The sequence below is a fragment of the Phalangium opilio genome, unplaced genomic scaffold (genome assembly GCF_054372755.1).
Source record: "Phalangium opilio isolate 3A_F unplaced genomic scaffold, DU_Popi_V2 ptg000024l_1, whole genome shotgun sequence".
Classification (NCBI taxonomy): Eukaryota; Metazoa; Arthropoda; class Arachnida; order Opiliones; family Phalangiidae; genus Phalangium; species Phalangium opilio.
The window spans coordinates 6,509,780-6,525,884 of NW_028324155.1; the positions used below are offsets into that span (position 1 = coordinate 6,509,780).

The 16,105-nt window shown below is 40.6% G+C and overlaps 1 protein-coding gene and 1 long non-coding RNA gene across 5 annotated transcripts in view; one reads left to right on the forward strand and one right to left on the reverse strand.

The window, feature by feature from the left end:
• LOC149692483 (uncharacterized) overlaps window positions 1-6,005 on the reverse strand; it is a 54,973-nt gene extending 48,968 nt beyond the window's left edge. For both annotated transcript variants that reach the window (XR_016382696.1, XR_016382695.1), the window contains exon 1: window positions 5,866-6,005. This is a non-coding gene — a long non-coding RNA (uncharacterized LOC149692483). The remainder of the gene's footprint in view (window positions 1-5,865) is intronic.
• The window catches only part of Lim1 (LIM homeobox 1), a 32,538-nt gene continuing 16,657 nt past the window's right edge, over window positions 225-16,105 (forward strand). For 2 of the 3 annotated variants that reach the window (XM_089868245.1, XM_089868247.1), the window contains exons 1-3: window positions 810-1,757; window positions 5,898-6,103; window positions 12,880-13,430. In XM_089868245.1, coding sequence (XP_089724371.1) covers window positions 1,582-1,757; window positions 5,898-6,103; window positions 12,880-13,430 — 933 coding nt within the window. In that variant the 5' untranslated portion in view covers window positions 810-1,581. Of the gene's footprint in view, window positions 1,758-5,897; window positions 6,104-12,879; window positions 13,431-16,105 lie in introns of all 3 variants that reach the window. The other variant, XM_089868246.1, reaches the window with a different exon arrangement.

The following is a 16,105-nucleotide window of genomic DNA, read 5'->3' on the forward strand; positions in this document are numbered from 1 at the left end:
TTTTGGGTGAAAAAAAGTGTAAAGAGAGAAAGCCGGAGGAGATCCAAGTATAAAAGCGAAGGGGCAGTCGTCAGTTTGCTTGGAACAACGACAAAAGGGGTCGTACGACTAAAGAATCTTTATAAAAGAAGAGAGGGGGGATAGGGAGAGAGAGAAGGTCCCTGAGCCAAGTGTGCGGGGCAGAAGAGAAGTAGTAGAAGAGAAGGGTCGGCTGGAGCCGGTATTTCTGCGTGCTTGGAGAAGTCCCTGTTGCGCCTCGGAGCTAAGGAAAAGAGAAGCGTCGTCGAAGTTGTCATGGCAACCAAGTTTGAAAGCTGATGGACAGCTGGAAGACTCCGCCCCGAGCTCGCGAAGGGCGAAATACGGGCGAGAGAATCGTAGACGGGCGTTTACGGCCGCCGAAGAGTGAATCCGAGGCGGAAACCATTGCCAGCCGAAGAGCCGGAGAAAAAAGGTCGACCGGGAGAGAGAGGATAGAAGCGGAACTGGCGGGACGTATACTGAAATAGGGAACGAGTACGAGAAGAGAGACAGAGGTGAACGAGGGAGAGAGAGAGAAAAGAAACCCTCAGGAAACTGACGGCCCCGCTACTACCACCGACCAGAGAGGCAAAAGTGGTCAGTCTAAAACTTTTCCATACAGTACCGTACTGTTCATGGTGCACCGCTCGGATAAAGACCGCTCCTAAGTACTACTTACTATAGAAACTGGCACAAAACAATATGATCTACTCCGAGAGAATTTTGAAAGAAAGAAATCTTCTAATTTCGCGAAACAATTCCAATTCCGTGGTATTTTGAGATTGTAAATCGGGAATCAAAAGTTACCGTCTATCCTTCGAAATCGCTGCTGAAGGGAAAAAAGCCGGCGCTGGTACGGGCCGGCTAAGATTTTACCGGACGCGTTCCAACGTCGTCGAGAAATCTCGGGTAGCTCGTCGTAAAGGCGTTCGTCGAGGAGGAACGGGCCGAAGAAGTAGGCGAAACAGCGGCGGAATCGTCGCCTCAAAGTTCCCGTCCGGCCCTGATACGAACCGATCGGCATTGGCCGAGGTCGGCGGGCTGCGGAGCCCGTCGGGCCCCCGAAGAGGAAACCGGGGAGATACGCCCAAGAGGGGTCAAAGGTCGCCCGGTGTCCCCAGAATAAAAGAAGAAATTAAGCGCGAACCGGAAACGTGCGATTCGGGCTCGCTGGGAAGCGACCTCGATTCGCTGGGCTTCGGACAGTCGAATAACAACCGAGGGTGCGAAGGTTGCGCCGTCGGTCAATCGGCCCTCTTATCCATCGAACATTGCTGCGAAGCCTGGACGTCCCCGAGCAGCCGGAGGAGCGGCTTGGCCGATTACGCCGGAGCCGCCACGGCCACCAGGTCCGTTTACTTGCCCGACCTGCAAGGTCCCAACCCGGGACACGTCCCTCATCACTCCCACCATTCGCACGGTCATCCTCTGGGGCAACAACGCTGCTATAGCCCCGGTGGCCCCTCCGGCCCGGGGGGCCCTCACCCGAGGAGAAGGAGCCTTCAACAATTGTCCTCGCTATCGGTACAAAGCTGCGGCGGGCCCACACTCGGAGGAGCCATGAAGATGGTACAGTGCGCGGGATGCGATAGACCCATCTTGGACAGATTCCTACTCAACGTGCTCGACAGATCCTGGCACGCAAGATGCGTACAGTGTTTCGATTGCAAATGCAACTTGACCGAAAAGTGCTTCTCCAGGGAAGGAAAATTATACTGCCGGACCGATTTCTTCAAGTAAGTTATAACCATCTTTCCAAAAAACTATTCTTTAGATGAAAGTTCCATATCATTATTAAACCTAACTTCACCCCGGAATAACTTAAAATTAGCCCCAAACAAACCAATTCCATTAAAAAACGCTACACACGTATATATATATATATATAACAAACCGCAAAACCGTGTACCGAAACCCTGAGCAAAGGTACATTACATATCAAAACTATCACGTATAGTTACCGCAACAACCGACATCATATACACTATCAAAACTAGATTCGCAACGTATAATTATTAGAGCCTGTTACAACGTGAATTAAATGCCATATGCTGCAGGGGAGTTGCTGGCAAAAGCGCAAAAACCTTATTCCCCATCCTGTATAAAGATTCCTTTTCTACAATGTTAATAAAGCGATACATTAAAAATTAAATTCCCAGTCATAAGAAGGGGGGAGAGAACGGCATAATCCACCAAACCCTCCCCATACATTTAATTACTCTAATATCAGAAAAATAAAACCAATATAGCCCTCGAGACCTCTATATGGAAACGATCTCCCAATAATAAAACCATAAAACACGTGCAACAAACGTAAATTAAACGAAGTAAATATCTGTCACTATCATTGAAAGATAATTATTAAAAACTTGCAAAATATCAGATTTACTTTCGGTAATATACTTCTAGAATAATCTAGAGAGTGGGGAAAACAAAATGGACAGAAACAATGAATAAGAAGTATCGCGATGACATATTTTTCGAGATTGCAGCGTGAATAATAGATGAAGCATTGCATGCATGAGAGAGAAAAAAAAAAGCTTTTTCAGGAAAAGATACAGTCAGTATATTCGCGGGACAGAATGGCCGGAGCTATAGGGCTGCCTAATTGGTTATGAAAGTTTAATTTCGCGCGCCAATCATTAAATATTCAGAAGAAGGGGAAACAATAGACCGCTAGCCCAAATATGCGGGAAAAGGGAGTTATAGTATTCTCCCCGTGTTGTCGTCCATTCGCAAAATAGATTAGAAAAGTTGCTGGAATTGCTTCCTGGCACGAGCCATGCACAGAGACGCGCAATTGGACTTATTTCTCTTGCATATTTTATTTTATATACGAATCTATTTCACACCGTATTCCACTTAACCGTACGTATTTAGAAATTAAATTATATTTTTAAATCTCACGCGTAATATTTAGATTGATGGTTTATTTTATTTAATTTGATTAACTCGAATCTGTATATACGAAATTAGAGAAGTTAAGCAGCAATTCTTAAAATCTTTCTCCAGCATTTTTGTTGCATAAATTAATAATGGTTACTTTAACGCGTATACCAAGTTACCAGTCCAGGAAGGTGTTCTGTTGCTTGCATGCTTATCCTCTCTATTATGGGGTTAATAATTTTAACGTCTATTTAAATAAAATTTATTTTTTTCCCCGCGACTTTTTAAACCAGAGAAAAGCTTAAGAAATTTTCACATCAACTGATGCCAATGATAAATTTTAAGGTAAACACAATTTTCTTGGGGGTATATGAAAAATAATAAAATAAAAAAACCCCTAGCATTATAATAGCGGGAACTGTGAAAATGGTAGCATTTTCCCCTTGACTTGTATCGAAAATAACAGCAATTACGGGAAGAGGTAGGAGGGTTAAGGAAGGAGTAGGCATAAGCATCTCTTGCCCATTAACCCCAGTCGCGTTGGACCATCAGAGAAAGAAAGATAATTCGGGTCTAACATTTGCCAAAAAAACCCAACAAAATAACCTAAAATATTTCTTTACTTAAATTTTTTAACCCAATTGAAATATGGTAATAACACGTGAAAAACTTGAAATGCGTGATCAATACCAAAAATTGTGAATATTTTCTTAAGGCATGTATGTGACCAGCCCCTTGGTGATTTTCTTAGTTCTTACGCAATAGCTAGAGTTAGAAAATTTCTTCTTCTACCAGTAATGGACTCGAACTATGAATTTTTTTTCTCTCTCTCTTAAGCGAGGAACAAAATCACGAAGGGGAAATTATACAAGAACTTGGCGAATCATCGAGTAAATTACCTCTCATTTTTCTCGGCTTCTTTATAATTAAAAAGTATATAGAAAAAAAGAATACTTGGGGGGCAGGGATGAAAAAAGTAGACTTAGCTATTAACACCAAGGCTTCAGAGAGAGGGTGTTCGACCGATAAGAACGCGTGTTTCAAGACACCCCGCAATTAGAAAAGAAGAACCATATCGAGCTCCTTAATCTAATAAGTAGCTAGCAATCTGGCTACCGAGTTTGGGTAATTCGTCTGCCTTTATTAACTTTAATTTCCTACCCCAGTATATAGAATTGAAAGGCTAGGTGGGGGTACCTTGAGTACTTGACTCTGAGATAAATTAATAACCTACGTCACTGTTTATACAGCAAGATCTAAATGATTTATGTCAAACTTAGTGAGTGGCGCGTTAATTATCAACTTATGGGCCATAATAAAGTAGCATTCATTGTTTAAATTAAAAACTGTGATACGTCACATTATCCCACCCCTTTTAAAAATATTTTCAACTTGAAATTTAGCAGAAGACAAGGCCCTCCTAAAAAATTTTGATTTTAAAGTTTACAAGAAGCCATCGGCGCATGGGTCAACGTACCACCAACCACCACCACCAAAAGAGAGGAGAAAAAGGCGCGCGGCATGTCTAAAGGCGCGAAAAATGTTTCGGGCCTCGTGAAGCACGAGTTGCGTGGAAAAATCTTTGGCTCGCGCGTACGTGAACACGCGTTGGTTGAAGAAAATCAAAAATCATTACATTGAAAACTTAACTTACTCGAGTCCATACCTAAATCTAACTACCCCCTAAAGGGAGAGTTTGTTTCCATCATCATTCTCTGGCAACACTTTTTACTTCTTTTCAAATGTATAGAGCTATTTCAGAGGGGGTAATGACTACGTCACCAATGCTATTTGCCCATTAAGAAACCCTCACAAAATGGCCGCCCTCTACACTCAAAGGCAGGCCCAATTTTCGTAGCAGACGAAATTTTTCCCCCACTGAAATAGCTCTATACCCTTCCGCCTTAAGAAAATTATAAGAAGAAGAAGCAGCAAGGGTAGGGTAGATCAGGCGTGAAAAACCTTTTATATGAAATAAAATGCACACTCCAGCCAGCGTTAGGCCTAACTGCCAGAATGTTTTGTACTATGTAGTTTTGTATTATTTTTTAACTAAAAATAAGGAGGGCTTTTGATTACTCCATGCCATTGAACACTACGAATCATTCTTCAACTGCTTCAAACAACGGAAGAGTTTTTTAAACTCTATTACAAATAAAATTTAACGAAATAAACAAACCCTTCTTTTATTATTGGAACTGTTAACTAGCCTGCGAGAGAGGAATTATGTTGAAAAAGGTACGAATCGATGCAAACATAAATCATCTGAATGAATTTTTCGTGTTGAAATAGGGATCTATATTGTGGGCTGCTCCTTCCCAAGGATAAGGAAGGAAGGAAGCTTTCTTGGCTTTTATCTTCAAGAATGTTTGACAACCATTCCACGGTCATCACTATACTACTACATTTATAAAGCCATAATCACCGTTGAATTTCAGGTGTTGCCTTCTATTCAATCGCCATCGCGTTCGCAACTCACGGGGTGGTATTTCAGTAACCTTTAACCCCATGGGAAAAACACGTGACAATGGAATAGTATCCGGGGGAAAATACGTCCAAGAATGAACCCTTTTATTATCAATGACTGTTCGAAAACGTCTTAGTATGCCAGAAATATCTTAGCAAAATATTTTGGGACTTGGCTTCAAAATGTCTTGTCATTACAAGGTTAAAAGCTTGGAATTATAATCCCATTACACGGCTAGGGCCACCCTGATAGCAAGTTACCCCACGAAGAGCTACAGTGTCCGGTCCCCTACTGCTCTTAGTACTTGTCTCAATAGAGCTCTGTTGCTATACAGTTATGTCGTGTGAAGGATTGAGTTTCACGCCTTTTGAGTGAGGTGATAACCCTTTGACCTTGAGTCAAACTACGCCTTACACTTAGAGACAAGTCTTTGTGTATATTTTGAGGAGTTTTGAGTGACAAAAAAGAAGGGTTTCGAAATGTTCGCTTACCTATGATGTTTTGTTTGGTTTGCTCTTTGCAGAAGGTTCGGGACGAAATGCGCTGGTTGTTCGCAAGGTATTAGTCCTTCGGACCTGGTACGAAGGGCGCGGAGCAAAGTGTTCCATTTGAAATGCTTCACGTGCCTGGTGTGTCGGAAGCAACTATCCACGGGTGAAGAACTTTACGTCCTTGACGAGAACAGATTCATTTGCAAGGAAGACTACCTGCACAGTAGACATGGACAAGGTAAATAGAAATCTCAGAACTATAGCTTCGACAGCGAACAAAATAAAATATATTATGCTTAGTGATTTTATAAGATCTTTCAAAATTGGCGCGAGACCACTCACCACGTGCTATTCGATTTTCATTTCAAAATAGGCTTAGCTCGTAAGTGCTTGCGAAATTTAAACTTATTGAAATTAGAGTGCAAACGTTGGTCAGTTTTTTAAACGAATCAATGCTGAATTTCAAAACATTTTCTAAGCCTAACTCCCTCAAAATTGCTTACTCGTTTTCAAGTTTCGTTAAAACTAACCGCCTTAAGTGATTTTTCGTAAGACCATTGGGCAAAGTCTTCAAGGGAAGCAACAAGACGTGTACGTTGCACGTTGCTACCTGTATCTGGTTAAGAAGGATATCATTTTCGAGACGGTGGTAATCTGACTCATCCGAGTTAAGTGAAGCGAGATTACTTTGTTTACTAGTAAACGCCATTTCAAAGGAAAACTATCCGATAGGGAAAAGAATGGGGGGGAGATGTATAGAAAAAATAAAAAGGCAGCGGAGGTAACTGTAGGATGACAAGAGGGTCACTTTTAAAAAGGTTCCGTTATCGCATCCAAGGTGTCACGTCACATTTGTGAATGCTCCAACGGGCACACGCACCGCGTCACTGTAGACCATTTCGACGCTTGTATCCCCGCGTCTTTGACGAATAAGTTAAATTACTATCCCAAAGTTGATCTCGAAATAGCACGAGTGTTAATCCGAAAAGGTCCCTGGCTACTTTTCAAAGTTTGAATTAAACCTTGTGCCAAAGTCTTAGATCTTAATTTTTAAATGCAACTGGTTTACCATGGGACGTAGCTTTGTTAAGTGGTCAAATTTCATTGTGAAATGACGTACCTCGAGCTTAGGTTATAGACGCGGATTCGGGGAGGATAAAAGTGAAAACGATTCAGAGTCGAGAGTATTTTCGGGAACCCGACCCATAGATAAGCCACGGACTTTTCATGACTGCCAAAACTGATTAAGTTCTTGGTTCGGTATGAACGTATACGAAGGATCTCTCAATCTCGCGGGGTTCCTCCCGGCTTTGAACACCCTGATCACGTCTGGTGCATGGCGGTAGGCCTAACGTAAGACTAAAATAGGCCTTGTACTGTCACTGATACGGATAGGGGTAAAAATTTCGGGGAGACAACGACTAGCAATTTTTTGAAGGGAGACCCCACGAAATTAATCCCGAGTCACTGATAAACCGAGTCGATTGTATTTTTTTCAAGAATGTGTCACGACGAATTTAACTTCGCCCATTTGATCTTTATTACTGGCATATTCCTTCATCCCCACTAGGGTTTACGTAGCACCTTTAATTTTCATTTGAATTAGGCCTAATCCAGGTGAAAGGGAAAAAATACCGCCAAGGCACGAGAAAAGTTATATTGAAAAGTCTAGAGTTTTGTCTACGTTGCTAAGGCCTAAATTAAAACCATTTTTCAAATTAGGCTTAAATATAAACGGTTTTTTTAAGCTGCGGAATTTCAATAGTAACATTTGAACTAGTAATTAAGTTAAACATAATTTAACTTTGAAACTGTTTAAAAGTAATATCTATAATCACGAGTTTACTAAACGAGTTACTGAACCAGAAGCCACATATAAAATAAATAAACTTTAATAAGTTTAATTTGAAATACGTTGTGTTGTAAATTGGAAAACATGAAAAATACCAACTCATATAATAGAGTTCATTGAACAACATTTCCGTATTTAACGTACATGCAATACAGTACATAAAATATTATTTTTAACCAATCTAGTGATACCCCAGCTTTAAAATGATTGACTTGACTTTTTGAATCAGAAGTATATTAAACCGATATTATCATTTCAAAGACTTAACATATTTTACGAATAGTAATATACCGAACGCCTATTTTCCTGTTCACAGGTTCTGTCTACAATTTCACAGTTAATATTTTTCTGTTAACACGAATAACTGTAGTTTTACCGTTACCGATACGTGGTAGGTGGGCGGAGTAGCCAGGAAATATATAGTATACTCGAACCAATGTACATGTTTTTTATCTAAAAACACATTTTTCATATAGTATACGAACGAGTTGTTCCCAATACACACACACACACACGTATATTCGAAGCACATTTAGACATGCTACACAAAAGTGTACTACCAAAATGTAATTACACGATTGATAAAAAAAAATAATTGGCAAATTTGTACAAGAAAGGTATAATGTAATTCAAATGGGAAATAACTTACTACATATTTGCCGATTTGCAAAAGCACGTTCTCCCTATATCAAAACTAATATTCAATATATCACATAATTACATTAAATCATGGTGCCAATAAACTACATAAATTATGGAACTAAATTTTATTTAAATTTTAACTGAATATTAAACACGGATATCGGCGGTTACTTGGTCAAATACGCGTGGATCAAATTTTAGGTGGGGCATTAGAATTTTTAGGTTTTTTTTTTTTTAAGTTTCTTCTTGAGGTCTAAGCCCTTTTTAATTACAAAACTCTTACTCTTTTTTTTAAGAAAAAAAAAAACTCGTCAATGTTTTGGCAGCTTCCCCTTTTTCTTCCCGTCAAATATCAACGGGAGATCAGAATGAGCGATGGGGCCTTACTATATATAAATTCTAGCGCGCAGACAAGATATAGACAACCTTTGCTTGTATTGCTTTTTTTGGGTAAAAAAAAAAATATAATATATATCGGGTGTGGAGGCAGTCAACAGGAACGGAACAGCGGGTGGTCAAGCTACGGGGGCGAATGCCCATCTAAAAATAAAAGGACCAGGCAAGGGGTAATGCCACGAAAGGAGCCAAACCGTTGACCTAAAGATTTGAGGGACTTTTTTATCTATAGCTGCACGAGACCCAACCCAATTGCTCTTTATCCAAAGTTGCACGAGACCCAACCCAATTGCTCTTTATCCAAAGTTGCACGAAACCCAACCCAATTGCTCTTTATCCAAAGTTGCACGAGACCCAACCGGATTGCACGAAACTAAATGAAGGTTGATCTTTTTTATCAAGGTTGCTCGAAAGATAACCCAAAGTTGAACGAAACCAACTTGGTCAACTTTTCAAAACGTAAGCAAATAGAAACGACTGCATTGAATAATCTTAACGCTCATTCGTGACTATTTCACACACAGACTTATTTGAACAAGTAATTGTTGATGTCGCCTGCGAACCGAGCATTATTAGGACAGAAAAACGTGAAAGAAATATGTTTTTCTTTTCGATTCGGGCCCATCACGCGCGCGCGTTTGCTTCCGTGACATTACTTGACTAGTGTCTATGATGAATGCGGATGTCCTATAGTTATAGTCAGCCCAAAGCTTAAGCGCGTGTCACTTCACTTGTGTGTAAATAGAAGGGGGTTCCCTGGCTGGTCAACCATACCACGATGATGGAAAGGGGAGACCTCCGTCAGGGGGAGCTTAATGACACTAAGAGAGAGCGCGCGCTCCAGCCAGAGAGAGCGAGCGAGCTATGGCACGCGCCACTCTCTAGCGGTGACACGCAGTGTGGTAGGCCACCACCGTGACAACCCCCGGGCTCGGGGAAGCAATGCCCTTGCGCCTGGTGCCAAGGGGTCGAAAATGAAATACACAAACCAAATAAATGAAAAGGGCAAGAGCTATAGGTATATATGCCAATTGGATTTAGATTTAGAAGCAAACATCCCTGCAGGGATTCCGGCGCCATTAACGTCGTGATGTACTGCGCAAAGATTTTGTACGTCATTGAGTTACAACCGCAATTTGATTATCATTTAAACAGAACTAGTTTTCCTCAAATATTTCACTTATAAAGTATATCAAGTACCACGTGTTCATTTGTAAACGAAGACTTAAGTAATAATCTACTTTACCATCTTATAAATATGGCTCAATTATCTTGAGTATCGATGTCATTAGCTCATTAAGTATAAAACAAAGATGATATAGAAACTGAGATAATTTGGCGGGTAAATAATCGCACGTGGGTGTGGGCAGAATTGGGCGCGTGACGATTAGGTAGGGTGTACCCACAGGGACGAGATTTAAAAGGCTCGTCGGAGAAATGGCTGGGCGAAAACTCTTTCATATTGCAAACGTTTACTCTTACATTATTGAGCAAGAGAGACTCGCGGTGGGGCAGTTTATTAACCAGGAGTCTGGGACACGCACTCACCAATATCTGTCTGTGGCAAGCGCTTTTCACTAAACTCAAAGGCTATTAGACTCTGTCGGTTCTAATCTAGTTGTACCACGTGATAATGAACCCAAATATTCTATAGCAAACCCCGGGTTGTATTCGAGGGTAGTATTTATGATTCATAGGCTGTTGCTGCGTAGCGTTCGTTTAATTTGTCACCATACGACTTTCCCGATAAACCCATAGCCAGCTCCCTTTGGTACTGGTGGTGGTAGTGGTAGTATCCGCAGCCACGAGGGCAATCGACCCTTGACAAAGTCACCCGACACTGAGATGAAAGGCTTTGCAGACCCTTCGCTACCCATGGACCGTGTCCTAAGTAGGATTGATCCGGTATATATCTTACTAAATCCCTATCCCATCCTCAGGGCAATCGGTTGGGTTCACGACGCGAAAGCGAGAGAGAGATGTGGTGGTACTATGCATAAACGGTTAAAAATGTAGTAACTTCAAAGTTAGTAAGTACATATCGACAATGTTTCTCTGTCGACTTGTAATCATAGGATATATTTATGTTGACACTTTTAGTTGTAATTTCAGTTACAATTTTTGAAGGTACACTAAACTAGTAAAAATATAAGTAATCTTCTTCACGTATTTCTATTTATTTTTAAAACTCTACTTAATTTCTTAAACTCAAAATTGATATTAATTAAATAAATTTTGCAATTAATTAACATAGCATCTACAATAAGAACACGAATATTATCAAATATCATCAGAGTTACTACAATTTTACCCTGAAACACGAATGGTTGGTATAGAAAATATCCGAAAGATACCACTTCGTATACGAATCCAAAGGGATCGCGAGAAGCTGAGGAGTAAAGGATGGAAGATGTAGAAGAGAGAAGAGAGAGGGGGGCAGAGGGAGATCTCGAAATGAGCGATGGACAATCGATGGGCGCGTTGGCTACTTATACCCGCAGAAAGTACACGGCGCAGTATCCACCAGTAGTAGTTCCTTCCCGGGGCGCGTTTTCAGCTAGCTCATCCATCGCTCGAGGAGCATGGCGCGTGCAACCTCGTGGAATAAAAAGAGGATGCAACTCCTGAGAGAGTCGTAACGCATTTTTCTCTTTTCCTTCATCTCGGAGGAGGCATGTTTCCTATCGGAATCGTCCCATTTTAATAGCAGCCACCGACCGACGATTGCCGCCGTGTTATTACACTGTACAGAGAGAGAGAGCGGGCAGGGGTAAAAGGACACGTCGAAAGACTAGAATTATTGCCCTTTTTCCCTGGTTGCCAGCTATAGAGAGCCGCACGCAGTTTCCCCGGACACCCTACCTCGATTTATCACCAATGTCAAATATTTAAGATTATCTTCTTCTTGTATGTCGCGTTTCCTAGCATCCCTCGTTTTTCTTTCCCAGAAGCCACTATAGCTACGTATACGCCTTTTGCGGGATTTATATCTCGGCTAATTTTCTTGTTCTTTCTCCTTATCTAAAAGGAGGTTTTTATTTTTCCACGTGTATAAGTTGTAGCTATAGGTAATTACTTCGGAGGTACGTAATTATTAGTTTCTAGTATGGTAAAGGGATACCAGTGAATTCCTGTAATTTTACCATAAATATAGAACGAATGAATGTTAAAAATTTTTTAGAACTGGGCGCAATATATATATATATATAAATGAAAATATATATTTGTTGAGCAACTAAAATTAAATTATAAAACTGTTTTAACAAGGAACGGAAATATATGGGATTTTCAAGCCTTAAATTCTTGGTTTGGGGGTGCCGCCTCAGGGGCAATTTTCTGCACACTTACATGCATAAGTAGACGAAATTTCGACTGTTATTATAATGGAAAAGGGGTGGCGTATTCCCAGTCTGATCTTTTTCACGTCGGTTTGTTTCCCGCCAAGCATTTCATTTTGTCCACTCGGTTAAGTTCATCTTCTCGCACGCGCTTTCGCTCAATATCCATGAATGAGTGGTTGATGGTGGTGGTTATTCCGGGGAAATAATTAGATTCCTCCGCCAGAGAGCGCGGGAAATTCGGCATGCACGAGAAGAGGAAAAGGCGCGAAACAGAGCGCGCGCCAAACGCAAACAATAGTATATCCGGCACCCCCTTGCACCACGCGTGTCTTGCTAGTGAAAACAGAATTACAGGGGGAAGGGGTTTTCCTATTAGATGGGATTCTAGGAAACATCTAGGCCTATATCCGCTCCCAACATACATGCTTAAACTATAATTGGTTTAAGTCATATTTAAATCTAATTCTTAATTTCAATAAGTTTAAATGCCACAAGGACGTGAATAGCGTTAAGCACGTGATGTTTTTCTCGCTCCAATTAAGGAAAAATTTTAAAGATCTTAAGTCAATAGCTGGCTTACTCAGCTGACAAAAACGTCTGTGTAGAACCGTGCCTCGAGGTGAAATTTCAAGGCGTATTTAATTTTATAAGCATACGTATTTGAAAAGTGGTCTTAAGTATGCATGATCAGTCTTAGAAAGGGTCAAATCACTCTTAGATTAAACTGTATTATTGTGTCCATTCTAAGGTGACTAATTGCAAGTGTAATTATTTTGGTTCCAGTATTAGCGGGCAGCTCGCCGTCCGACGTGCCAGATTTGGACGAAGCAACTGATTGTAGTCAACCGGAAAACGACAGTTTGTTACAAGACTTGGATCGCGATACTTCTTTGGACTTGGGACATTTAAACGGAGCGGGAACTCCGAACTCGAACGGTTCTGTCGTGGTATCTTTAGGCGCGGCGGGTCTCGGTAGCCCCGGGAGCGTGGTCGGCGGTCCGCCTTCGGTCGGTCCTAGGCCGCCGAGCGCCGGAGGACTCAACCCGGGAACTCCCGCTAGTAGTTCGGATTCGGCCTCGTGCCCGAACGGGGTCGTCGGAGAGCGCGGTGGCGGTTCCAGCGGGGGAAGTGGCGCAGGACCCGGGGGTCAAGGTTCCGGTCAAGCCAACGACGAGAATACGCCCGGTGGAACCAAAAGACGCGGACCCCGAACGACTATCAAGGCGAAACAATTGGAGACTTTGAAAGCCGCTTTCGCCGCAACGCCCAAACCCACTCGACATATACGCGAACAATTGGCTCAAGAAACGGGACTCAACATGAGGGTCATTCAGGTAAGAACTGTGTATTCATTCATTCATTTACGAATAAGGGTTTCAATGCGTTAAAATCGGGTATGTTGATCCCAAGTTGCGTTGTTAGGTACCTCTTTTGACCAACGTCTAACACTAAATCAAATGATTAATATCGAAGTATGAGGTGTGAAACGTTTCGACAATTCCATCAAAATAATAAACAACACTCCTGTTCTAGTTATAAAACTGCCGCCCTAGCTGCACCTTTCAAAAACACATATACTTCGATAAATCATTTAATCGATTTTAATGACCGTCTATTAATATTAATTAATTAATAAGGAACATAAATTAAACGTCTTTCCCGCCACCAACGAAATTTGGATATAAAAACCAACAAATAAAAAATACATAATTATAAATAAAAAAATTTGGCGCGAGGGGGCCCTTTTAAATTTTTGGCGCGGCGTTGAAATGTGGGCACGTGGATGAATCTCACGCTGAGTCCTTCCTCTTCAATATTTTTATTTTTTTCTCGTCAATGAAAAAAATAAAAAGAAACCGTAAATTTTGTATAGTATGCCAGCCAAATGTCCAATTATTGGGAAAAGGGGGAAAAAATGGCAGAAAAATCGTACAAGGTAACCTTGGTTCAACCCCGAGAATTCGAACCCACGCTTTCGAGAAAACGATACAAAAACTCGTGCTTTCCAAATCACTCGGCGTGATATCGATACCCAAAAAGTATATTCCGCCAAAAATCTTTCTACAAAAAAATTTCACAGACATGACAAGAGATATAAAAGAGAGGAAAACAAGACGGCTATAATAATATACACATTGTTCCTACCGAAACCTAGTTTTTTCCCCCATTTGATTCACTTTGAAATTTAGATATTAGATTTTACCTAAATAGGTTTGCAAGTTTGTTTTAATTTTTATAATTAGGCTTAGGTCTGCTCATAACATCTAGCAGAGGGAGATTGTGAGGGTTGGAACACTGTCTACAACATTCGCTATAAGATTAGGGTATCTTATTCAAATAAATTTAAAAAAGGCTTAGCAATCGTTAGGTGATATTGCCAAGGCTTAAGGAGATATAAATAGATGTATAAATTTCTACCTAACCAGGACGTAACGTATATTTTTTGGAGCTGGATACGCTCAGTGGGATATAATCTGGCTAAGCACGCGCGCGTATTTGACGCTTGACACGTGGGAGAGGTCATAGAGGTCATTTAGTCACGCGCCGACATTTGACCCTATATATATTCCCGAATGGAAATGTCTCTAAGGTAGATTCTTTTAGTAAAGTTTAGTGAATCTATCCTAACAAACTGCAGCGCGGGTCCCACCACCTATGGCGCTAAGCGGGGGCGATTTGTGGGATATGCCACAATATTTTCCCTGAAACTTTTCTTAGACCGGAAACAGAAAAACTTCAAAAAAAACGTACTATGACCTTTAACTTGCCAACAAACTTTTCGTTCATTCTGAAGTTTTCTTATTTGTAAAGATACAACTATGAAGAGTTGAGCTATAATTTTTAAAAACGAGTTTATTTTTTAAAAAACCATTACTCTTTCTCATTTGTAAGCTGGTACGGTTTAAAGGGAAGCTAAAATTATCTACAAATTGTACCTAGGTTTAAGATTATAAAAAAAATAGTAAAAATGTCTAAAACTATTGAAATAAAAAATTGTCCAATAATGATACTTTTAAAATAGACGTAACGTCACAAATACTCTGTGAAAGCTAAGCAAAACTGACATTAGAAGGTGGGTGGTATTGGACATTTATTATTAGAATATTGATTAAATTAAATTTTAACATAACTCCAATCAATCTAAATTCGTCTATTAAAATTTAGTTTAGCCACTGGTCAATCGGGAGACCATTGAGAACAAAAACACCCAATATTTCCAACCTCACTTTAGGGCCCGAAATTTACAACAACAAAACAACTCGAGGCAATACATATTTGAAGAGAATATAACTCTCTCTCTCTCTTTTTTAGTTTGATAGATAAATACCCGACTGGTTTCGGAAGCGGAGGTTTTATGGAAGGGTCTCTCAGTAAAAATACAAGACAACGGGTGCTATACACCATAGAGTTTATACACACAAAAATGTATAAAAATATATTTATACAGTGTGGAATAGATCAAACTAACACTTAATTTATCTGGGAATGGCATTGCAGAAGCAAGAAATCCGTATAACAACTAAAGACCTACGCAACTGAGTTGGTTATAAATTTATAACAATTATCACAGTTAATTCACGGCTTTGCGTTTTCCCGCGTTAATATCGTCGCCAGATGTCGCGCAGGGTACGAGTTTCCCGCGTAAATATCGTCTCCAGATGTCGCTATGGTCGAAACACAATAGGCTTGGCGCGAAGTTTCAAAACGCATTCGCTATGAAACGCTTTAAAACGCGCCTATATGCAGTAGTAAGCTTTAGGCCTTTGCGTTAGTTATTCCGATCTTTTCCACACTGCGCCTACTTAGTCTTTGCCACCTTGTGGTGCGGTTGGGTAAAAAATGACTATAAACACTGTTGTCTATGAAAATACGGCCACCTCCATTCCATATATTACGATGAAGAACGGGGTTTTTATAATACCCAAAGGGAAAAACTATAAAACTCAAAAATAATGGTCCCAGCAACAAAAAGAAGAGGAAAAAAAAGAAAATATCTAAGGTATTTTAG